This window comes from Diceros bicornis, chromosome 2 (genome assembly GCF_020826845.1).
Source record: "Diceros bicornis minor isolate mBicDic1 chromosome 2, mDicBic1.mat.cur, whole genome shotgun sequence".
NCBI classification, from domain to species: domain Eukaryota; kingdom Metazoa; phylum Chordata; class Mammalia; order Perissodactyla; family Rhinocerotidae; genus Diceros; species Diceros bicornis.
The window spans coordinates 53,727,947-53,751,715 of NC_080741.1; the positions used below are offsets into that span (position 1 = coordinate 53,727,947).

General features: G+C 56.8%; 1 protein-coding gene across 2 annotated transcripts in view; it reads left to right on the plus strand.

Moving 5' to 3' along the window:
• PRKCD (protein kinase C delta) overlaps positions 1-23,769 on the plus strand; it is a 30,768-nt gene that overhangs the window by 2,678 nt on the left and 4,321 nt on the right. The window contains exons 2-14 of one of the 2 annotated variants that reach the window (XM_058561144.1): positions 14,241-14,374; positions 15,788-15,987; positions 17,318-17,378; positions 17,526-17,688; positions 17,789-17,820; positions 18,959-19,044; positions 19,300-19,429; positions 20,157-20,248; positions 20,923-21,019; positions 21,243-21,340; positions 21,503-21,676; positions 21,965-22,056; positions 22,855-22,917. In XM_058561144.1, the coding sequence (XP_058417127.1) occupies positions 14,260-14,374; positions 15,788-15,987; positions 17,318-17,378; positions 17,526-17,688; positions 17,789-17,820; positions 18,959-19,044; positions 19,300-19,429; positions 20,157-20,248; positions 20,923-21,019; positions 21,243-21,340; positions 21,503-21,676; positions 21,965-22,056; positions 22,855-22,917 (1,403 nt within the window). In that variant the 5' untranslated portion in view covers positions 14,241-14,259. Of the gene's footprint in view, positions 1-14,240; positions 14,375-15,787; positions 15,988-17,317; positions 17,379-17,525; positions 17,689-17,788; positions 17,821-18,958; positions 19,045-19,299; positions 19,430-20,156; positions 20,258-20,922; positions 21,020-21,242; positions 21,341-21,502; positions 21,677-21,964; positions 22,057-22,854; positions 22,918-23,769 lie in introns of both variants that reach the window. The other variant, XM_058561136.1, reaches the window with a different exon arrangement.

Below are 23,769 nucleotides of genomic sequence, written 5' to 3' on the forward strand. Positions count from 1 at the left end.
AGAGATAATTTAAAATACAGACAAAAAGATAAAGCCTGAGGGTGCCTCAGCTCCCAGGGAACGGTGATGGGGGTCTTCAGCTGGAGGAGGGGCTCACGTCTGGGGAGGGGACTCTTGTGGAGGCCTGGCCTGACCTGCAGAAAAAGTGCTCAGGCCTTTTAGCCAGGAGACCTGGGGCACCTTGCTGCCTTTGGTGCCCTTCCTTCCTTCCAGGATCTCTCTGGGCCTCAGTTTTTTCAGCTATATAATGGGTACATCTAGTAATGTGAGAATCACCTCAAATAGACGGTGCAAAACAAGGAACAAAAAAAAGTGTTTCTATTCATTTGGCACTCCCAATGTGAGGTCAGCACAGGAGCTGGCATGCCACATCATTGGAGCCTTGGAACCACCTGGGGAGATGTATTCTCCCCATTTTATTTATTTTTATTTTTGTTTGTTTGTTTATTTTGAGGAAGATTGGCCATGTGCTAACATCTGTTACCAATCTTCCTCTTTTTCCTTTTTCTTTTTTTCTCCCCAAAGCCCCAGTACATAGTTGTGTATCATAGTTGTAGAGTTGTAGCTCTTCTATATGGGATGTTGCCTCAGCATGGCTTGATGAATGGTGAGTAGGTCCGTGCCCAGGATCTGAACCTGTGAACCCTGGGCTGCCGAAGCAGAACGCATGAACTTAACTGCTACGCCACCGGGCTGGCCCCGTCCCCATTTTAAAGATGAGACAAACTGAGGCTCACAGGAGTTGCCCAGGCCACAAAGTGGTGGTACCCAGTTGTACTATAGGTCTCTCAAGCCCACAGGGCATTCTCCTGGAGACAGGAGGATTAGGAACAGCTTTCTTGCTGTGTCTGCAGTCCTCCCCACCAACCTGGAAAGAGGAGGAGGGCTGAGACACAATATTGCAACCCCTAGCATGGAGTGGACACATAGCCAGTGCCTGGAAAAGTTAGGCCCAACACCTCGTTTCACAGAAGAGAAAGCGAGTCCAAAGAGGCAAAGGTGTCAGAACCAGAAGAGGCTGAGCCGGGCCTGTGTCGGCCGTGCTGGGGCTCACTGATGGGGAAAGCCTGTTTGGTGGCGCCTCTCGGCTCAGCTCTTTTCTCTTGTTCCTGCAGGTCTGCCGGGAACTGGCCCAGATGAGGGTGGCAGGCCTACTTATCCTCATGGGTGTTGCGTGGTAGTGGTGGCAGCAGGAGCCAGAACTAAGGAGAAGACTGGGTCCTCTTAGACAGATGGACGGATGGACAATGTACAGGGGTGGCCTTCCTCTTTGGGCTCTTCCTTTTCTGTCCTGGGTCTGGGTCGAGTCGGGGGGACATGCAGAGTCTTTGGTCTGCGTATGGTGCCTGGGCATCCAGAGGGGGCAGCAGTTTGTCCTCTGAGAGCTCCCTGCCTGGAACTGGCTTCTGGCCTAGGGAAGGCTTTGGCCTTGGAGCTCCAAGGTCTGGGGCCCACAGTGGTTTGGGGCGAGGAGTGGTGACACTTTGCTGGTCAGTTAGAGAGAAGGTGGTGTGTGAGCCAAGAGTTGAGGGTGGATGTATCAGCTTTTCTGCAGCCCCTTGTCTCTGCCTCAAGCTGTCCTCATCATCACACAGGGAAACTGAGGTTTGCCCTGGGCCCCACAGTGGGTTGGACACTGAGCTGGGAATGGAACGAGGTCTCCCAGCTCCTGGCATGACTGAGCTCTCTTCCACACCCCCTTTTCTCCAGCCTCTCTGGGGCTAGAGCAGGGACTCTAAATCCCCTCCCCAGCCCCCAGATTCGGTGAGCTGGGCAGAGTCTCTAGGGAACACTGGGAAAAGCTGCAGTCTCTGCGACCCCTTGTAAAGCTAGAAATCCCTTCCTTTGGGACCAGCCTTGCCTCCTTCAGTCCCCGTTGCAATGAAGACAGCCCTGTGTGTTACCCATTGCATGTCTAGAGCCCAGTGAGCAGAATTCTGGGGGAAGAGGGGGTGGGGTGCTGAGGGCACCTGGAACCTACGGAGTGACAGTGGGGAGGGGCGGCAAAGGTGGTCTTTCCTCCAGGAGTCCTCCTTCATCAAACCCCGACTCCCATTCCTGCTGGCTGTCGGGCATCTACAGGTCTAGGAGGTGAATAGACCAATGGGGCCTGGGCTCCCTGAGCCTACCTCAGGGCAAGGTGGGCAGGAGGTCAGGGCTCTCGCTCCTGGGGTGGGAGTAGGGGCTGAAGAAGGGTAGGCTTTTCACTGTCCATTCCATGGTTTTCTTCTGTTTATTCTACCTACCCACAAACCTGGCGGAGAGGAGGTGATGTACCCTTGGCTGGCTGGGGGCCTCTGTTACCTAATGATCAGAGGGCTATCCCCTCCCAGCACTGAGCCTCATTCCCTAAGAATTTCAACTAATTAGCCTGGGAGCCAGCCCACTTTCAATTCTCAAACATCACTTACCTAACCGGCATAGACATACATATGCTCACACAGGGATACAGACACTGAGGCTGTTCTCAGCACCCATGCCTGCAGACCCACGATTGCCTGCACATACACCACACATGCGCACACACGTACACAGGTGTTCACATGCAGTCACCCACAGGCACGCTGAAACACGCCCACAGGCGCTCACCCAGTCATCCATGCACTCAGACGCCTGCCCACACACACCAGACTGTGCCCATTATGGGTCAGGAAGGGGGGTCCTTGGTCAGGGTCACAGCCCAGCCTGCGTGTGGCACTGCAGGTGAGGTTTGAAGTGTGGCTGTGACCACAGGCGCTCCAGGGGGTTGGGCCACACTGGGAGGTAGGCTCTGCCAAGGCATTCACCAGCTATCCTGCCCACCTGGCCCAAGTTCCCAGGCTGACCAGGGCTTGGCATTGGAGATGGGGGTGGGTGGCATGGGTGTAGGGGAGGGGCTATGTCAGCTGTGCCAGTACACCGTTTGTGGCTGCTGCCACAGAGGAGGAAGTGGGCTGCCTGTGGTCATGGGGCCAAGGTGCTCACAGGTGGGTGGGGGGTCCTATCAGCTCCTCTGTTTCCACAGGGTCCATGCCTGGTGGAAGTGGAGTTGCTGGGCTCTGGGGACGGGGAGGCAGGCAAGGTACTTCTCCTGGGGCAGTCTGTGCACTTTCCAAGGCCTGGGCCCAGAGGAGAGGCCTGTTCGTCCGAGGCATTTCCGGAGGCTCACTTCCTCTGGGCTGCCCAGGAAGTGGTTTCAGAGTGGAACTGACCAGCTCTCCGTCTGTGGCTTGCCCCACCCTGGCCTTGCCTGCGAGGGGAGCAGCATCTGGCCGGTGGATTAGGCCAACTGACCAGGCTTTCTGCTGGCAGGGCTGGCCAGGCCTTGATGGAGGCTCAAGGAGAGAGGTGGGGGCTGAGGCCATGGAGTCCCCTGCAACCGCGGCTCCTCCCTTGCTCCAAGCCTATAAGCGGCTCAGGGCGTTAGCAGCTCCAGTTGGTGTTAGGCAGCTCCTAGCAGCTGTATGAATGAACCTGGACAAGTGGCTTTTTTTGTGTGTGTGAGGAAGATCGGCCCTGAGCTAACATCTGCCAATCGTTTTGCTGAGGAAGATTGGCCCTGGGCTAACATCCATGCCCATCTTCCTCCACTTTATATGGGACGCCACCACAACATGGCCTGACAAGCGGTGCGTTGGTGCTCGCCCGGGATCCGAACCGGCGAACCCTGGGCCGCCGCAGCGGAGTGCGTGCACTTAACTGCTTGCGCCACCAGGCCGGCCCCTGGACAAGTGGCTTTGATGCCCAGTGCCTTAGTTTCCCCCTCTGACAACTGAGATGATGATGGCGTCCACCTTTATGGGGTTGTGCTGGAAACAACAAATAACATATGCAAAGTAGCTAGCACCATGCCTGGCACATTGTTAATATTTAAGGAGTAGAAACTGTAGTTATGTAAAACACTTAGCACCCGGTTCATGGTAACTGTTCAGAAAACAGCAAGTGGTAGTGGTGATGGGGTTTTTGTTTTCTGATGGCCTGGGCACTGGCCCAGTGTCACAAGGCCAGGTGGCTACAGAGCCTGGCTAAGAAGCCAGGTCTCTGGCTCCCTCAACCTCTTCAATTCAGCCTCCAGCGGCCATGCTGCGGGGTGGGGAGGGTTCTGTGGGTTCAGTAGGTTCCGTGTCCTCTGAGGAGAGGAGCTCCAGGGTGGAGCAGCTGTGCCCACTCAGTGACCCAGCCCCTTCCTTCTCTCCTCCCCCTCACTCACTTTCAAAGGGAGGAAAATAGATCTCATGACAGATGGATGCAGGGAAGGGAAGGGCAGTCTGCAGCTGCCTGCTGCCCCTCAGGCCTCCCGCAGGCCCCCTCCCCTGCCCTGCCCCCCTGCAGGACATTGGGCTTGGAGAAGCTGAGGGTGGTGATGAGCGGGTGGCTGGAGAGCCCTCCTGCCAGCGTGCCTGCCCTTCTGGGGCAGATGGAGGCTGGAGGAGTGGGGAGCTAGAAATCCCCCCATCCACACATCCATACATCCATCCTGACTTGTGGCAGCTGGTGGCAGGGACCTACCTATCCCAGGGACGGGCAGAAGGCCAATGAGGGCTGGGTTGATCTTCGGCCTTTGCTATCCAGGGCTAAGAGGCTGGGGGCCCCAAGTGTTGGATGGTAATGCTGGTGGTGTAGTATAGTAGGCAGGGGCCAGGAGGCTGGAGGCTGGAGACTGGCAGGGGCCTGGGCTAGGAGTGTGAGTAAGGGCATCCTGAAGGTTTAGGAGCAAGACCTCTGCAGGCATCAGACAGACCTGGGTTCAAATCCTCACTTGATATTTCCTGGCTGTGTACTCTTGGGCCAGAGACTGGACTGCTTTGTGCCCCAGTTGCCTCATCTGTGAAATGGGCAGATCAGAGAGTGTCCATATGAGACCTGAATGATGAGAAGGAGCCAGTGTGGGTTTCAGGGGAGGGGGCAGGAAGATGGAACAGCAAGTGCAGAGGCTCCTAAGGGGAAGGAACTTGGCTGTTCAGGGAACCTGAAAGGGTCATTGTGGCTGGTGCAGAGGAGTGAGGGGAGGGCAGCGGCTGAGGAGGGCAGAGGTAATGGGAGCAGGTTGAGTGGGGCAGGCCAGAGAGAGGAGCCTGGGCTTGTCAGAGGAGAAATGGGAAACACTGGGAGCTTGGGCAGGGGGTGACAAGATCTGCTTTACTGTCTTAAAAGACCCTTCCAGTTCCTGTGGCAAGGGGACTGTGAGGGTCAGAGCAGAGGATGGCGAGCAGTGAACAGGTAGTGCAGAGCCTGGGGAAGGTGATGATGCCGGAATGGGGGCAGTGGTGGAGAGAAGAGAGGGCTTCAGGATAGACTGCAGAGGCAGAAATGATGGTGTTGCTGTATGGGGAGGAAGAGGAGGATGAAAACGACTGCCAGGTGTCTGGCCCAAGCATCTGGGCGAGCACCGGTGCTGCTAAGAGATGAGGGAACATCAGTGGGCCTGGTCTGGACCTGTCTGAGCACCTCTGGAGCGTGGTGAGGTTGGGGAGGCAGGTGGGTCCACGAGCCTGGAGTTCAGGAGGGTCTGGGCTGAGAGTGGAGAGCTGGGAGTCGAGAGGTAGCATGTACAGCCCGGACTGGGGAGGGGAGGGTTCAGCAGGTCTTTGGTGGGGAAGTGTGAGAAGCCCTGGGTACAGGGCCGGCATGACTGTGTCTCGAAGGTCCCTGCCAAGGTCCCTCGAGGGCAGGCTTGTGGTGGCTGAGCCGCTGTTTTCACAACAGCCCCGGAAGCTTTGGATCAAGTCTATGGCTGTGTTGGGTAAACAGGAGCAGTGGAGCAGCCAGTCGTGAAGGCCCAAGGCTGGATCAGATGTCGACCTGATGTGGACTGCGGGTGGCCCAGGGCTGGTGGGGGTGGGGGAGAGATAGGAGGAGGATTGTAGGGTCTTCCAGTATCAGGGCTGGAGAAAGCTTAGAGGTCTCTGTTGTCAAGACAGAGAGACTGAGGGCCTGAGAGGGACAGCTGGCCTGGGGTCTGCCGGTAGATTCAGGCTGCCTTTGTCCAGCCCGGCCTCTTCCTAGAGCGGCAGACCAGAGTATGGCACCACAGGGTGGGGTGGCCTGAGAAAGCTCCTTTACCCACTGATCCAAGGAAGTTGGAATCCCCTACAGTTACTGAGGACAGCTGGAAATGGGCACTGGGGCCATGTGGGGAGAGGGCCAGGTGTGAGGATGACAGTGGTGATAAGGATGATGGTGACAGCTGCCTCGGTGCCAGGTCGTGCATTCAGCACAGCCCCCTAGGCAGGGCAGGATCATTCCCTTTTACAGATGAAGACTCTAGAGCACCTTGACCAAGCTCACAGGGCACCCAGGGAAGACCAGATCTGAACTAGACCTGTCTAGCCCACACCCAGGCCACCCCTCTCCAGTTCCTCTGTTCGCTGCCCGTCGTAGGATGGCACACTGTGATCCTGCCTCTCTCCAGCTTTATCATGATCTCTAAAGTGGGGAGGCATCATCTGGGCCCTCTCACCTTGTGGGGATGGATGGCAAAAGCCTTAGGTGGCCATCTTGCCTTCTCCCAAACACAAAGATTATCATCGTCAATCAGGATAATCACGGGGACTCCAGGAGGAGGCCACTGTGAGTGCACAGAGAGAAGGGCTGAGGAGGGAACTTGGGCCGATCTCTGTGGGGGCTGGTGGAGGAGCCGTTCCCACCCCCAAGCACGTGCCCTTGCACCACTGGAGGCCAGATGGGTAGTTTCGGGGCTAGAACTGGAGGTCCCTCTCCGCCTGCCCCTAGGGGCTGCCCCATTGGCTTCGTGCTTTTGGGTGAATTGCTCCACTTCTCTGTCAGTTTCTGCATAATGAGTCTGGAACTCAGTGGAGGTCATGTGTGGGGTGCCCAGCGTGGCCATCCCACCCGCACAGGTGCAAGCCCTCTCCTCCTCCTGTGCACCAGGCCTGTGACTGCCACCTGTGAGCCTTGGCCTTGTTCTCAGCTTGTTCTCAGCCTCCACTGACTTCCTCTCAGACAGGTGGGCGTGGGAGGCCTGCTCAGTGATGAGCCTGACCGGCCCACTCCTTCCTTTGCACACTTTGGACTTTACTCTGGGCCATGAGGGACTTTCTCCCCCTCTCTTAGTGGGAAGGCCCAGCCTGCCTGACACCCAGCTGCCCTCTCCCAGCCCCAGCCATTGTGCCCCAAGGGCTGTAGTAGACAAAGCTACATTTGGACTTTGCTGGTGCCAGATCCTAGTCAGTCATGTGTGGGTCCTTCCAGGATTGTGTCTTTATCTCTGTGCACAAGTGTACATTATGTGCTTGTGGCACCCTGTGTGCATGCGGGTCTCTCTGTGCTGGTAAAGGCACAAGGGTATTAATGTCCTGTGTGGTCTGTCGATGTGTAAGAGCCGGTGAGTGGGAGTGTGTTTCTCAGTGTGTGTGTCACTGAGTCGTCATGGGAGTGTGTGTATGCCTGTGGCTACAACTGTCTGTGTGTCCAACTGCAGGCAGGGCTCCCCATGTGTAACTGTGTGTTTGGGTTGGTGGATGTGCCTGTATGTGCACACTTGTGTGGTTGTTCTGAGAGAGGCCCTGATGTACCCCCAACCCCGGCTCCTCACAGAGGCCCCTTGTCCTCAGTCCTGCCATGAAGGGGGCTTTGTTCCTCTCACAGGGGTACCTGGAGCCCTCCCTCTTGCTGAGCCCAGGATCCTAGCTCCCCCAATCCTAGGGCTAGCTGAGTGACTCGAGGCCTGGCCTGGTGTGGGCTATGCCCCCAAGGAGGTCCTACCCTACATGTGCTGGCGGGGTGAGTGTGAGCCAATGCCAGGCAGGGTCCCAAGTCCTGCCTCTCAGATCCTTCCAGAACCTCTGGCTGGGTGAGCCAGTGCATCTCTCAGATTGAAGCCCTCCCTGACCCCCAGCCAACAGGCCCCTTCAGCCCCCATTCTATCCCAGCCCCTCTCACTCCCTTCCTTCTGCTCACAGCCTGAACAGCGCGTGGTCTTATCCTCCTCTGTAATTACATATTTATGTGACTGTCCCCCACCAGGCTGTGAGTTCCATGAGCCTAGTGTGTCTTGTCACTGTGGTGCCCACTGGCTGAGCCTGAGGAGGGCTGGGGGTGACCTGGGGCCAGGCTGGGCCTTCAGGACCGACAGCGCCCACCTCATCATGTGCAGAATCATGTTGCCACATGCCTGTGTTTTCCTGGGAAGATGCCTCACATCTTTTGTTGGTTCTTAGAGTATTGCCATCCCTTTTGCAATTGCAAAAGATTCAGTCGTGCTGCCTGGACCTCACCTATGATTCCCATTGGATTCCAGTGGGCTGGGCCTGCCCAGCAGTGGGATTTTTTAATGTCCCCAGGACAGTCAGATGAGCAGCCAGGGCTGAAAAGGCTGAGCTAGAGGCAGAGATGCTGTCCAGACAACAGACCCAGGTCCTCAGTGTGGAGCGATGCAAACACCTGCACAGGGTGCCTGCGGAGGCACATGGGGAGGGGGAGGAGCGGGCTTCCTGGGGAGTGGGGAAGGATCCCCCAGGGCTGGCCTTTAAAACTGTCTGGAAGGATACTTAGAAATTCAGGACATTCTGGCTGAGGGAATGGCATATGCAAAAACAGGAGGGCTTGAAACTGGGGCCCGTATTCACAGTAGCCAGAAGTGAGATTTGGGGTGGAGCGCAGGCCAGGGCTTTCTCCTAGGGCAGTGGGAGTCCAGGAGGTTCCAAGCTGTGGGGAGAATGGAGGGGGAGAGGCTGGGAGTGGTGACAGATGGGAGGGGTGGCTAGGGAAGAGGAAGAGAGTCTATAGCAATGGTTGGTCGGTGTGGGGTGAGAGAAGAGGCGAGAAGGAGCCCTGGCTGGGATGAGGTGCTAGTTCTGGGGAGGAGCAGGTGTGGGGAACATCTCTGCTCTGGGACTTGGCCATGACCTGAGACCACAGTGGGTCCTCCTCCCAGGACAGAGCTGGGCACATAGTGGCTGCAGCACAGGCCCTGGTGGAGGGAGGAGCCTTGGAAGGGTCTTGCTAGCCTTTCCCCTCCTCCACCGTCTGCTCTTCTTGCTGAGCCTATTTCCTGGGTTGTGAAAGCCCTGTGGCCTCCTCAACTTGCTGCTTCCGCCTGGGAAGGCCGTCTGGGGAGGCCAGTCTCCCAGCCAAGCTGCAACCCATCTGCTTGCCTGCCCAGCCCAGCAGCTTCCGCCACACCCGGCCCCCTGCCCTGTTGCAACTATGCCGGAGCCAGCCCCGATCCTCCTGCCGATCACACTGCCTCTCACTCTGCTTCCCTCCCACTGCCTGGGCCTCATGTGTCCCCTTCCTTCCTTCCTTCATCCCTCAAGGCCAATGTGGGCTGGACCTTGGCAGAGTCCAGGCAGAGTCTGCATCCCTAGGAGGGCCTGGGCCAACACCGCCCCGACTTTGCTTTGCTGCCACTGCTGCCTGGTCTTGACAGGCAGCAGGTGGTGCCTTCCCTGGGCAGGTGGCAGGGGCCGGCCTCAAGGCTGGGTTGCATGGGAGGGGTCATCCCCCACTTCTCAGGGGTCTGTTCAAGGGAGCCAGACCCCAGGCCCACCAGGGGCCTCAGCCGATCTCTACTCACCCTTGCTTTGCTTGATCTCAGCCTGCCACCTCTTGTTTCTCTGTCAGACTTTCTGAGGGAGCCTCCCTCCACCTTTGCACAGACTCCCCTAGTGCCTGGCCAAGGCCTCTCTTCTTGGGCCCCACTGCACCCCTCTGTCCAGAGGGCATCACCCTGTGGCCCATGAGGCAGAATCAAATGGCAGGGAAAGGCTGGGGTGGAGGGAACCCTCACTGCAGGACCTCATCCTTGGTTTCCTCCTCTGTACAAAGAGGAGATGGGCATGTCAGTCTCAAAAGGCCCATCTCTTGGAGATATTTTGGCTTGATGGGTTTTGTTTTTCACCTTTAACAAAATTGTTATCAAACAAGTTACAGGTGGTTGTTGTAGAAAAATTAGAAAATGCATTCCTGTTCCCGATGGTTCCCCTCAAGTCATGTCCCCCACCCTGCCCCCTTTGCTGGAATATCCTCGTACTCACACATGTGGATGTGCATGCAACATGCACACTTGTCCTCTGTGCCCTGGGAGCTCTGAATGGCACAGTCACTCTGGTCACCTCAAGGTTGGCCTTGCCCACTGCCCTGGACTGGGAGCAGGTTTCCATTGCCCCAGAGAAGGTGACCTGCCTGCTCTGGCCTGGCCCAGCACCATCTGTCCTTATCTCTGGGCTGCTGGTCTAGGGCAGGGTGGGGAGCGGGGCCAGTGGGCCCTCATCCTCTGCGGCTGGGATCCAGTACGGCCAAGCCTTGCCCAGGTTTTGAGAACCGGAGGCTGGCCCAAGTGGCTGGGACAGGAGGGAAGGCAGCAGATCAGGACTCTGTACCACCCTCCTTGTACATAAGGGGTGGGGTGTCCTCAAGGTCAGCCCTACGACCAGCATGGAGGGGCTTGGTGGATAGACTCTGGTCAAGCAGAGGGTACCTGTCTTTGGTGCCCTCACCCCTCTGCTTATTTTCTCTGTCCTCATGAGTGTATCTCTGTGTACTGCTCCTGGCAAATTTATCTCTCTCTACCTCTGCCCTCTCTTTCCCTTCATGTCTTCTTCCTGACATGGCATACTGGAAAGAATGTGGGCTGCAACCCTAGGCAGGCCTGGATTCAAATCCTTCTCCTACCACTTATCAGCTGTGACACTGGGCGAGTCACTTAGCCTCTCTGAGCCTTTTTTTGTCAGTAAAAGATGACGTAGGACCTGGGACCTGCACAGGGATAAGGTGAGTGAATGCCATTACAAGGCTAATCTGGTACATGTTGGCCTCAGAGAAGGATGATTTTTCTTACAAGCGGGGGCTCTGAGATTCATACCCAGATCCGTTGACTCCGAGTCTGGTGCTCTCTGCTTCATAGGGCTGCCTCCACTGTGGGCTGGAGAAGCAGGAAAGTAGAGACTAGGAGCCCACAGGTGGCCGGGAAAGGCCTGGCTGGTCTCAGCTGGCTCCGAGGAGCTGGTCCCCATGGAGGCCTGTGTGGTGTCCAGCCCTTGCCACCTCCATGGCCTGGCAGAGTGGTGATGAGGCTGAGCAAGGGCCTTCCTTTGGGGCCAATGGGCCTGGGCCTATTTGCATGGGGGCTATAAATAGTCAGCACACCTTGCTTTTGTGCTGTTACTTCACTCCCTGGCCTTCCCACCCGTGTTCAGACGCTCTGTGAGGTAGGTGAGCAACTCTGGCTCCGCTGTGCAGGGGGGGTACCTGGGGTGCAGGGGACCAGGACCTCTCTCAGGGTCACACGGCGATGGAAGAAGATGCTACCTCATGGTGTCTGTCTCCCGCCTGGTGTCCAGGCAGTGCAAGTGGGGTGGAGGAGGTGGTGGAACCCAGCCAGGGTGCATGCTCTAGTTTTAGTCCTAGAGAGTTGGGGCTAGGTGACCTAACCCTAGGGTTACTGCCAAGTAGCCCCACGGCAGCCCACGCAGCCCACAGGTACCCCTCCTCACAGTGCTGTGGCCTGGCTATGCAGGTTTGGGGCCGGGGCTGGGGCCTGCTGTGGTTGTGGTTTTCCCTCAGTGGCTTCTAAGTAACTGCGAGCACGGCTGCTCTGAGTGTGACTGTTGAGAGCTGGAGGGCAGGCCTGAGGGGCAGCCTGAGGGCTTTTCTGACCTGTCTCCTCCATACAGCCCTGGGCAGTCCCCATGGCCAGCTCCTGCTGGGTAACCTGGAGGCGGAGGAGGTCATGGAGCCCATGGGCCATCTGGACTGGGCCCCAAAGGGAAGTGATGGGAAGAAGGAGCTGGCCAGGTGTTTGGTGCACCCACTGCTCCAGGATGAGCAGCTCTATGTTCCTGGAGACTTGGTTTCCCTATCTGAGAAGTGGGGTCAGTTCTCAGGACTGTCTTCCCAGGCCGTTGGGTGGGTGGAGTGGATGTGGTGGGGGATATGAATGTACTTTGTAAACTGTGAAGGGAGGTGCACAGGTGAGAGATGGGTGATGCCAGCAGGAGGAGTGATGATGGTAAGAGGCCCCCACCCCGAGGCCTATGGGATTGACGCTGGCTCTTGGCCCAAACAAGTTCTCATCATCGTCACAACCCTGCACCAAGGGACCATTTCTCCTCTGGAGGATGAGGGTGACTGAGACTCAGAGAGGCCAAGGGATCTGCACAGAGTCCTACAGCCAAGGCAGAGTTGGTGTCAGGGTCTTGCACCCAGGCAGCCTGACTATCATTTTGCCACCTGGGGCTGCCCTGACCCCTCTCCCCCGGGAGCCCAGCCCCTGCAGCACAACTACTCCTCCTTTGTCCCTGCCCACCTGCTTGCCCAACCTTCATCCTCTGAGACACTCAGAAATTGTCATTGTCCTCCCTAGGTCTCATGGTTATCCAGTGGGGAAGCACGAGGCTGAGCCACATCAGCTGGGGTCAGGTCCTGGGAATGTGGACGCAGACATGTGGCAAGTGTGTGCTGTGCAGGGGCCCTGCCGATCATTCTGTATCCCCAGGCCAGGCAGGGTGGCAGGAAGGGCATGATGTCCTTTTTGCCTAGGGGTTTGGGACACTCACCCAGCCTCCTACATACGCTCCCAGCCAGGCCTACGGCAGTTCGCTCTTCACTTCAACATTAACTGAGTGCACACCACGTGCCACCCACTCACACGTCCTCACAGGCACACACATTTCCACAGCTGGTCAGTCACACCCACATGCACCCTCACACACACCAACTCGCACACTCATGCATGCTCCAGCCCAGGGAGGAGCCAGCAGCAGCCCACAGCTGGCTCTCCCTCCCTGCCCACCGAGAGGTCATGGCGGCTGGCCTGGCTGGTCTCAGGCTGAAGGCTTTGGGGCTTGGACTCAGACATCAGTTCGCATACCCACTCTCCTCCCTCTGAGTAGGAGCCAGGCCCAGGCAGGGGACATGGTAGGGTCTGCCCTGCCTGGTCCTTCCCCTCTACTCTGGCTGCTGGCCTCAGAGGACTGGCCAGGCCACTGGGTTGGGCCGCAGGCTGAGGTCAGTGTTTCCTGTGAGCTCATCTGGGCTAGGAGCTCCTGGCAGACCTGGCTGCCGCTGGGCCTGCCTTGTGGAGGAGCTGGGGGCAGTTGTCCCAGGAGCAGGGTGGCTGTTGCCTGTGTGCACGTACGAGTGTGTGGGTAGGGGTGCGTCTGAGTCTGCCTCTATGTCGGCTTATGTTCAGGATGGAGTGAGTACATATGTATGTGCATGCATATCACTGAGTGTTTCTTCAACCATGTTATGGAGCATCCTCAGGTGTGGGGCCTAGACCCAGAGCCAGTGTCCGTGTAGGTGTATGAGTGTGCATGTGTGGGCTTGCACATGTGAGCGTCCTCCAGGAATGGCAACCCGAGAAGACCCTCAGGGTCATTTCCTGTAGTGACCCTCGATTTGAGGAACAGCAAGGAATGGGGAAGTGTGGGGCCGACCTGTGTGCTTTAAAAAGCACATTCAGCATTACATTCAACATTAAAATAGCTTTATATTTGGAAAAAAATAAGTTTGAAGGTGCAGGCAACCTTCCACGTAGGCGAGAAGCACCTGGCCTCAAGGCGCTCGGGTTCAGAAGGGTCAGCACAGTGATGTGGGCGGGGTCTTTCATGGCCCTGGTGCCTGAATGAAGTGGGGGCTTAATTAGTGGAATCCCAGCTTTAGGTTCTGGCTCAGTCTCAGGGTTTCAGTTTCCCCCTCTGAAAAGTGGGGGTGGTCATCTTGGCCCCACTTGTCTGCCTGGGTAGTTATGAGCAAAAAACAAACTTTGAAAACCAAGAAGGGGTGCAGGGTGCAGGGAAGAGGGTGCTGTCTGCCCATCTCGGCCGGCACTGAGGAGCTGGAGCCCAGCACACACTAGGTACCTGCGCATAGTGGTGCGCAGCCATTGGGTGTTGAAGGAGGCATTGAGTGACTCCCGAGGTGAATGACTCAGGATCGCAGACTCAAATGCCTCCAGGGCCCAGGTGGGTTTTAGAGAGGAGTGAAGAGAGGGGCCCTGGCCTAGAGTACATGGCAGGGGTGCCCAACAAAGGGGGCAGCCATCCCAGGGCGAGCCAGCTATTGCCCAGTGGGCCTGATGTCACATTCTCCAATCTTACTAGAGATGTCACAAATCAGACGTACATAAAGCTTCTCAATTTTAACATTGGCAACTAGAACTAGGGCATTTTAAACACCATGTGGGCCAAACTCAAGGCTGTGAGAGCCCTGGGGGGGAGCGGGTACCGGAGCACCTCCCATGGCTGTCCCTGCTGGTCCTGCTGTGCTGCCAGGCCTCACCCCTTCTGTCTACACAGCCCCACTGCAGGCCCCAACATGGCGCCGTTCCTGCGCATCGCCTTCAACTCCTATGAGCTGGGCTCCCTGCAGGCCGCAGACGATGCAAGCCAGCCCTTCTGTGCCGTGAAGATGAAGGAGGCGCTCAGCACAGGTAGGGCTGGAGGTTGGACCTTGGAGAGGTGGTGGCAGCCAGTGGGGCTGGGAATCAGGCCCAGCCGGAGGTACTGCAGGGGCTGTGCCTTGTTCCCCTAGAACCTCCGAGGGATCCTTCTCTTCCTTGTCCTCGTCTCCCTGCCCAGCCCAACTGTGGATGCAGGACAGCAGAGGCCACCGAGTGCCTATAGGGCCTCCAGCACTGGCTACAGGGAGCCCACTCTGGGGTTGGGGGCTTCTGGCTCTTCCCCCATTGGTTGTTTCACTCAACAATTCCCACGTGTCCATCTGTACCAGGCCCCGCGCTGGGCACTGAGGACACTGCCATGCTCCAGGGCTGACCTAGCCCTGCCCTCTGGGGGCTCACAGTCAGGTGAGGGAGCCAGACAGTGAGTCCTGTGATAGGGAAGCCCAGAGAAGGCAGCATCCCAGGCTGGGGTCAGGGAGGTCTTCCTGGAAGAGACAAACATCTCATGCCATTGCTTCTTTTTTTGTGTGTGTGTATGTTTTTTCGTTTGTTTTTTTATTGTGATAACATTGGTTTATAACATTGTATAAATTTCAGGTGTACATCATTATATTTCTATTTCTGCATGGATTACATCATGTTCTGATGTTCACCACCCAAATACTAATTACAATCCATCACCACACACGTGTGCCTAATTATCCCTTTCGCCCTCCTCCCTCCCCTCTTCCTCTCTGGTAACCACCAGTCCAATCTCTGTCTCTATGTGTTTGTTTGTTGTTGTTCATGCCATTTCTTCTTGCTTCTGCCCTCACCTGGTGAACCTCTAGCTCTCTTAGGTCTCAGCTGAGCTGTCCCTTCCTCCAGGAAGCCTTCCCCGACCCTTTGGCTGGTGTGGGCCACAGACCATGAGCAGGTCTAGAACCACCAGCCTTGCCCTCTTCAGTCTCATCACAGCTGTGATTTAACGTTCACTTGAGGGATGAACTGGTTCATGTCTCCACCCGGGAGTGGGGCTCTAGGGGTCAGCCACTGGGTGTAACTTTTGTCTCTGCGGTGTTCCTCACCTCTAGTCCCATGGTGGGCGTGTGGGAGCTCTCAGCACGTGTTCAATGAGTGAGTGCATAAGGGAAGGTGACATCTAAGTAGGGCTGGAGGAAGAGTCACAGGAAGAGGGAACAGCAGGAGCAAAGGCCTGGAGGGGGGACCTAGCAAACCGCCCTAGAGGAGCTGCTGGCAGTTCTGTGTTGTGAGTGAGATGGGGCTGGTGAGGTGAGCAGAGCACAGTCGTGAAGGCTGACCAGTGGGGACTCGGTCCAAGGACACTGGGAAGCCATGACGGGCCCTCGGGGACAGAGAGCCCGGCAGATTCTATCTGGGCTGAAGGCTGTGGGAGGGACAGAGGGGCCCTAGCCCATCCTTGCCTGCCTGGCCCCGTTGCAGAGCGTGGGAAGACGCTGGTGCAGAAGAAGCCCACCATGTACCCTGAGTGGAAGTCGACATTCGATGCCCACATCTACGAGGGCCGCGTCATCCAGATCGTGCTGATGCGGGCCGCCGAGGAGCCAGTGTCTGAGGTGACCGTGGGTGTGTCAGTGCTGGCCGAGCGCTGCAAGAAGAACAACGGCAAGGCCGAGTTCTGGGTGAGTGGCGGCGAGCTGTGGTCGTGTGTGCGCACATGTGTGGGCGCGCTGAGTGAGCGTGGCTGCAGGGCTCTGGGCCCTGCTCTGGCACTGGTGCAGCTCTGCAGCCACACAGCCTGGATTCGAACCCCGGCTCTGCGATTTATCAACTCCCCAGCCTCTCTGAGCCTCTGTTTCAAAATCTGTGAAAGGAGAAGCTACTAAAAGACCCTACCTCGGGGTCAGTTGTTCAAATGAAATGAGTGACTGGATTTAAGGGCTTATTGGAACTGGGGACATAGTGGGTGCTGAAGAGAGCCGTCCTCATACTGCGCCTGCTTTTTTTCATTTTAATTTTGTAAAGGCAGGATATGCATGTAGTAAAACATTTCAAACTGTGTGTTAGGGTGTGTCCCAGCCCCAACACCCAGCCAGGCCCCCTTCTCAGAGGCACCCATTGTTCCTAGTTCTGTTTGGAATCTTCGCAGATATTCCAGGCTCAGGCAGGCAGAGGGGACAACAGTTATGATCTTCAACAGCAAGGAGGTGGGAGAAGGGGAAAGCTGATGGCCCGCCACTCACCTGCTGAAACCAGGACTCTGCAAATGCATGTGGCTGTGTGTCCTTTAAGGCCACAGGATGCCAGCTCTGGCAGAGCATCCCCTGCCCCCTGGGGTGACTCCTGCGGCCAAGATGTCCCCACTGGAAAAGACCCTGTGACCTTGAGGACTGTGGTCAGCCTGCAGTGAGGGGTGGAGGGGCTGGGCTGAGAGAGCAGTTGACCCAGGGCTGCCCTGCCCCTCGGCCAGTTAGGCAGAGACACTTGCTGTGCTCTCTGTCCACTACCCCAAGGGACAATGTCAGTCACCAGGCCTGGGGCCTGGGGGACGTGAGGGTCCTGCCCTCAGAACCAGCCAGTCCGTGTAAGGAGACCAGACCTTGGAGCTCCCGACACAGACAGAGAGAGAACCAGCATGGGTGTGTCAGTATGTGTGTGTCTGTGTCCCTGCATGTGCACATGGGCACAGGGTGCCTTCATTCTAAGACCCTTGTTGAGGGAGCAGCCGGGGTAGGGGTGGGGAGTTTCCCTTCCCACTCTGTTCCCGGGCCATGTGGCCAGGCTGGGTGTGGGCTGGATCCTTTCACTTCCCCAAATGTAATAATACCCCTGGGTGGGGGATGGGAGGTGGGGGCGGGGCTCAGGCGTGGGGCCCTGCCCACACTGGGCAGACAGATGTCCGGCTAGGCTGCCAGGGCTCTCTTGGCCTTGGGGACCAGCCATGGGGGCGGGTTCTGAGTCTGGCTTGGCCCAGGCCCGCCCTCATTGACCCCCTCATCCTCACCCCTGCAGCTGGACTTGCAACCCCAGGCCAAGGTGTTGATGTCAGTGCAGTATTTTCTGGAAGACATAGGTAAGACCCTCCCTGCCTGGGCTTGGGATGTAGGTTCAGAGGCCAGAGCCAGGACAGAGGTTTGGGGAAGCAGCCCTCATCGGCAGTCTGTCCAGGGTCACCCACCCTCAGGGGCTGGGGCTGATTTCATCACTCCATGGCCCCCAGATTGCAAGCAGTCTCTTCGGAGTGAAGACGAGGCCAAGTTCCCAACGATGAACCGCCGCGGAGCCATCAAACAGGCCAAAATCCACTACATCAAGAACCATGAGTTTATCGCCACCTTCTTTGGGCAGCCCACCTTCTGTTCTGTGTGCAAAGAGTTTGTTTGGTGAGGGCTGGCTGTGCCCACTGGGGGTGAGGTGGGGGTAGGGAGGCCCCCCCACCCAGCGCTTCCCCGCACTCACCCTAACTGGGGATTTGCCTTTCAGGGGTCTCAACAAGCAAGGCTACAAATGCAGGCGTAAGTGTCTCCACAGCCCGGTTTGTACGCACACGTGTGTGTACACGTGTGCCTGCCAGTGCCTGCGTGCGTTCACAGGAAAGCCTGTGTCCCTGTGTTGGGAATGTGTATGTGGACGAGGGGCTCTGTGTGCCTGAGTGTGTGCACATGAGATTTGCCACGTCGGAGTGCATGTATATACAGTAGCTTCGTCCAGTGAGTGCCGGAGCCAGCTTGCTCTGGCTCACAGAAGCCAATTGTGTGTATCTCTTCCCATCTCTGTGTTCCGTGACATCACACTGGTAGCCTGCAGTAGGCCCCAGTAGAGTATTTACACAAATCAGCCACTGCTTACACGTCAGGGTTCTTTTCCCCCAGAAAGGCTACCGGACCTTTACCAGCACACCCCCAGCTGCATGTGTGCTTGTTAGATACGTGTGTATCTGGGCACACACGTGTGAGCACGCCTGTCTCCACATGGTGCGTGCACGAGGCGGCATGGGCCGGTGCTTGTGAGCACAGGCTCTGGAGCCAGACTGCCCGGTGAATCCCAGCTCTACTACTTCCTAGCTGTGGGGCCTTATTTAGCTTCTCTGCCTCAGTTTCCTCATCTATAAAATAGGGATAATAGAGCCATTGTGAAGATCAGATGGGATAAGCTACGTAAAGCTGTATTTTGGTTGTGACTGGCACATGGTAGCATTCTGTATAAGAAGCCTTGTCATTACACGTGCTGTGTATGTATGTGCACGTGTCTTTGTTGGGGTGCGTGTGTCTGCGTGTGCACGTGTGAGAGAGAGCTTAGGAGCTGTTTGCTGTCCTGGGGTATAGAAGAGGGAGGGGGGCTCTCCTGCCTCGAGTTCTCTCACTGCACCCCACGCCCCTCACTTCCACCCCCACCCTGCCCACTAGGACTCCTTGAGCCTTCCCTAATCGGGCTGTCCGCCCTGCCCATCCTTCTCAGGCCCCTCCTGCGAGGGCTGGCGGGAGGAGAGAAGAATCAAGCTCTGAGCCTGAGGCCTCTGTGGGGTGAGGGTGTGGGCAGTCAGGCAGAACGGTGGCTTTGTATAGAGGGCTGGACTGGGCCAGCGGGCGCCGGCTCAGACTCTACCCCTCCTGGTGCCTTCCCATCCGCCTCCTGGGCCTGCGCCTCCTCAAGAATGCAATGCTGCCATCCACAAGAAATGCATCGACAAGATCATTGGCCGGTGCACCGGCACCGCGGCTAACAGCCGGGACACCATAGTGAGGCCGGGCCCAGGGTGGGGCTCTGGGGGGCTTGGCCAGGTGGGAGGGGTTTGGGCTCTCCCCACCCCTTCCCTGTGGGGCTCACCCTTCTTCCCCATATTTCTCGGTCCTTCCTTGGACCTCCAGATTTCCTATTCCCCAGTGGGTCCCTCTTGGGCATCCTGCCAGGCGTGGGGTTGGTGGGGAGCTAGGAGATGAGGAAGGGGCTAGAGCTGGCGTGTGACCCTCAACCTGTTGACCCCCCCACTCCAGTTCCAGAAAGAACGTTTCAACATCGACATGCCACACCGGTTCAAGGTTTACAACTACATGAGCCCCACCTTCTGTGACCACTGTGGCAGCCTGCTCTGGGGGCTGGTGAAGCAGGGATTAAAGTGTGAAGGTGCGTATCACCCAGCTCTGGGGGCTGGGGAGGGGGTGGGAGGGTGTTCCCAGCTGGAGCCTACCCACCGGACCTTGTCAACTCCAGCTGACTTTGCCCTCTCTCTTGGGGATTTCATGTGGGTGAGGCCTTGGTGGCCCCTCCCCACGGGCCCCACTGTCTTTACTATTTACCTGCTGTGTGATCACCAGACAGGTGACCCCACCCCTCTGAGCTCAGTGTGCTCAAGTGTAAAATGAGGGTAAGTGTAGAGCAGGACCCAGAGAGTCACTGAGGGACATGAGGGCAGAAGGTGCTCAGCCAAGGCCTGCCGCACACTAACAGTCACTCAGCAAACGCTCCTCCCCGCCCCCTCCCTACCCCAGGCTTCACTGATTAGATGAGACACAAGAGGTCCCTTGAGGAAAAGTGACTTGTCCAGGTTGTCCCAGACATTCTCTGAAGTGTTTAGAATTAGGTCTCATATCTTCTGCTTTTTCTTTTTCTTCTTTAAATAAAAAATAAATAATGAAAGATTTGAAGTGCTTATGATGGCTTCAGGTACAGTTTTCTAAAAAGAAGAAACCCAGCAGAGCCCACCAAGGCCCTCCTTCCTCTGCTCTCTCCTCCACCCCTCCCTGCCTTGGCTGGGCCTGGGGCATGGGGACAGTTCTCCCGGAGCCTGCTGGCTGCCTGTCTGGCCCTGCCTGGGCAGGGGCCCTGATGAGCCTGCTTCTCCTTCCCCCAGACTGTGGCATGAACGTGCACCACAAGTGCCAGAGGAAGGTGGCCAACCTCTGCGGCATCAACCAGAAGCTCTTGGCTGAGGCGTTGAACCAAGTCAGCCAGGTGGACGGGTGCCATGGGAACTCTGGGAGAGGGTGGTGGGGTTGGGGACAGTCAGAGCTCACACCTATTCCTGGGGAACCACAGTGGGGGCTTTTATACCCAAGACCCCACTCCTGGAAGATCCAGTTCAAGAATTAGGCACAGAGGGTGGTGGGCTTATTCGTGAGACGAGAAATTAGTTATTCAAGCAGTTCTGTACTTGAGGGTGAACCTGGGGGCCTGCTATATTGGAGCACTTTGAACTATAAGCCTTTTTGTGTATGTTTTGTGTATGTGTGTGTTGGATGTGGGTAGGGCTCGAGGGATGCCACCAAACTTTAAGGTAAAATTCTAGAATCAATTACAAATGAAAATAACACAGATAAAAGTCTGTTGATTAAGTGGTTGGGAAGCTGGTATCCAATTTATAAAGTTTTTGCTTGTAGTCAGTGCCTTTCAGACCCCTGAGGCGTCCCTGTGCCCTGGAAGTGTGTGTGTGGGTGTGGGTGTGTGTGCATGTGCGCATATGTGGGCACACCACCTGGAGGTCCTGGGCTCTGCCCCTGCTGTTCCCCATTGGTATTGAGGGTGGAGTTATGGATGGTTGGGGTCCTCCCTTTGGGCTGGAAGTTCTGACTGTGGTATAACCGACCAACCTAACCCCCAACATCCACCACCCCCTTCAGAGACCCACCCGGAGGTCGGAGTCCGGGCCTTCAGAGTATGTTGGGATCTACCAGAATTTTGAGAAGAAGCCAGGAGTCTCTGGAGATGATGCCCCAGGTGAAGCTTGGGCCCATTTCCCCCAGGAAAGCCCCCACTCCCCACTAGGCCTCAGGATGGGGCCTGGCCTCTCTCCATTGTTGAGTGAGATCCGAGAGGAGGCACCACCCGTGGGGAGGGAGCCCTTCCTCTCTGAGGCCCCTCACCCCAGCCCACCCCTGGGCCTCAGAGGAGGGGACTCAGCAGGCAGAGACCTGAGACTGAAGTGCCATATCTTGAGCAGACAGCAGTACCTATGGCAAGATCTGGGAGGGCAGCAACAGGTGCCACATCGAGAACTTCATCTTCCACAAGGTCCTGGGCAAAGGCAGCTTCGGGAAGGTGAGAGGCCATGTGGCTCAGGGGCAGCCCAAGGGACCCGGGCCCAGGAGCCCAGGGGCACCTGCTTCCCACCCGACCTGGCTTCCTCCTGGTTGGGTGGGGCTGTGGTGCCCTGGTCTTTGGCGGGCCCTTTCTTGCTCAGCATTGCTGCCCACCCGTCAGGTGCTGCTTGCAGAGCTGAAGGGCAAAAAGGAGTTCTTCGCCATCAAGGCTCTCAAGAAGGACGTGGTTCTGATCGATGATGATGTGGAGTGTACCATGGTGGAGAAGCGGGTGCTGGCGCTCGCCTGGGAGAATCCCTTTCTCACCCACCTCTTCTGCACCTTCCAGACCAAGGTGCCCGGCCCTCCCACTGTCATTGCCCCCGGGGCCACAGCCCCCCTCAGGCCCCCAGGGCAGGCCATGTTTCCCACTCAGGCAGGGCCTGCTCTTCCTCCTCAGACCACTTAAGGCAAGGCTGTGTCTCCCTCCTCAGACTTCCCAGGGCAGGGCCATCCTCCTCCCCTCACGTACCCCAGGGCAGAGTTGTCCCCTGCTTCCTGTTGGGGCTTGCCCCTGGTGGCCCTCAGCGAGGGAGCCTCCTGTTGGTTCCTATGCCTATGCTTACCACCCTCCCCACCCCAGGACCACCTGTTCTTTGTGATGGAGTTCCTCAACGGGGGGGACCTGATGTACCACATCCAAGACAAAGGCCGCTTTGAACTCTACCGTGCCACGTACGTGAGGGCCTTGTTGGGGGAAGAGCCTTTTGCCAGTCTGTCCTCCATCCCTGCTTCCCTCTCCCTGAAGAAGCCAGCCTGGGCTAGAGCTGGGGTTGGAGAGATTTGGGGTAGCATGGCCATCCCCACCATGTGGGAAGCCATGGGCGGTGGGTGAGCTGGGAGCCTAGCACAGGCACACAGGGTCCTGTCACCTCCTTGGGCCTTGGCCAGGGCAGCCTCACAGATGGTGATCCTACACAACACAGGACTCTGGGGTGTGGCCCCCAGACTATCATGCACCCCCCCAGACTCTGTGTGTGTGTGTAGACACATGTATATCTATATAAATACATACACTCTTTTTTTTTTTTTAAGGATTTTGTATATTTATTCCCACCCCCGCCAAAGCCCGAGTAGATAGTTGTATGTCATAGCTGCACATCCTTCTAGTTGCTGTATGTGGAACGCGGCCTCAGCATGGCTGGAGAAGCAGTGCGTTGGTGCGCGCCCGGGATCCAAACCCGGGCCGCCAGCAGCGGAGCGCACGCACTTAACCACTAAGCCACGGGGCCGGCCCTAAATACATACACTCTTATGACAGAGGATTAGCTTATTTGGAGCTTTCCTTCATAATTTTCTCTTCTGCCTTGGCTGCCAGCCCCCACTTGCCTGAACAAGATGTGCTTGATCAGGCCCAGGTTGTCCGTGGAGTTATTTGCAGCATTTCCTGCCCCTGGGGCTGGAGATGAGGGCCCAGGGAGAAGCAGGGGCTGGTCTCGGAAATCCTGGACACTTTGTCTCTCTCTCATCCAGGTTTTATGCAGCTGAGATAATCTGTGGACTGCAGTTTCTACACAACAAGGGGATCATTTACAGGTGTGGGAGTTGGGGTTTGGAGTTTTTCTGATGGGAAGCTCTAACCCCATTATATCCTCTGAAGTGCTCTGAGTGGGACCTGGTCAGCCCAGCTATGGCCCCATCTCCACTTGGAGTCAGTCCTTAGTTGAGTATCTGCCTAAACTCCTACTCCATTATTAGAATTCCCTATGGCCCCTCATCTGAGGCTGGCACAGCTCCAGGGACTGGGAACTCACTGCCCATACTCGGCGCTATTGGCGGGAGTGTGGCACTGACTAGGACAGTGTCTCCCTTCCTTGGAGCCATCAGTCTCGCTCTGAAGCCCCATCTGAGCAATCTAAGCTTCTACCAATAGGGACTGGTTCTACAAATTCTCGCCCAATAAATGACATTCCCATCCTACAGTGGATTACTATGCATCCATCAAAAAGGCTGAGGCTGTGCTCTGTGTACTGATGGGGGACGATGCCAAGATATGTTGTCAAGTGGAAAACCAATCGGTGGGACAGTGTGTATTGAATATTAGGTTCAGGTTTTAAAATGTGGGGGTGAGATCCACAGTGTAATGTGCTTGTCCATGCCTAGAATCTTCTAGGGAGGGCCTGGTGATCGAGGTTAGTGGAAGGTAGACTATGTGCTGTTTGCCCCTTTTTAGTACTTGTTACCATGTGTCATGTACCATCTACTCAAACAACTAACTGTGTAAAGATGGACATGGTCCCTGCCCTTGTGGAGACAGACAAACTTGAGCCCGGGGCCACTCCTGCTGCTGACCAGCTAGGTAACCCTGGGCGAGTGACATCCCCTCTCTGAGCCTCGTTTTGGGCTTCGGGAAATGGGATGATGTGTCCAGCATGCAGCGCACAGTAG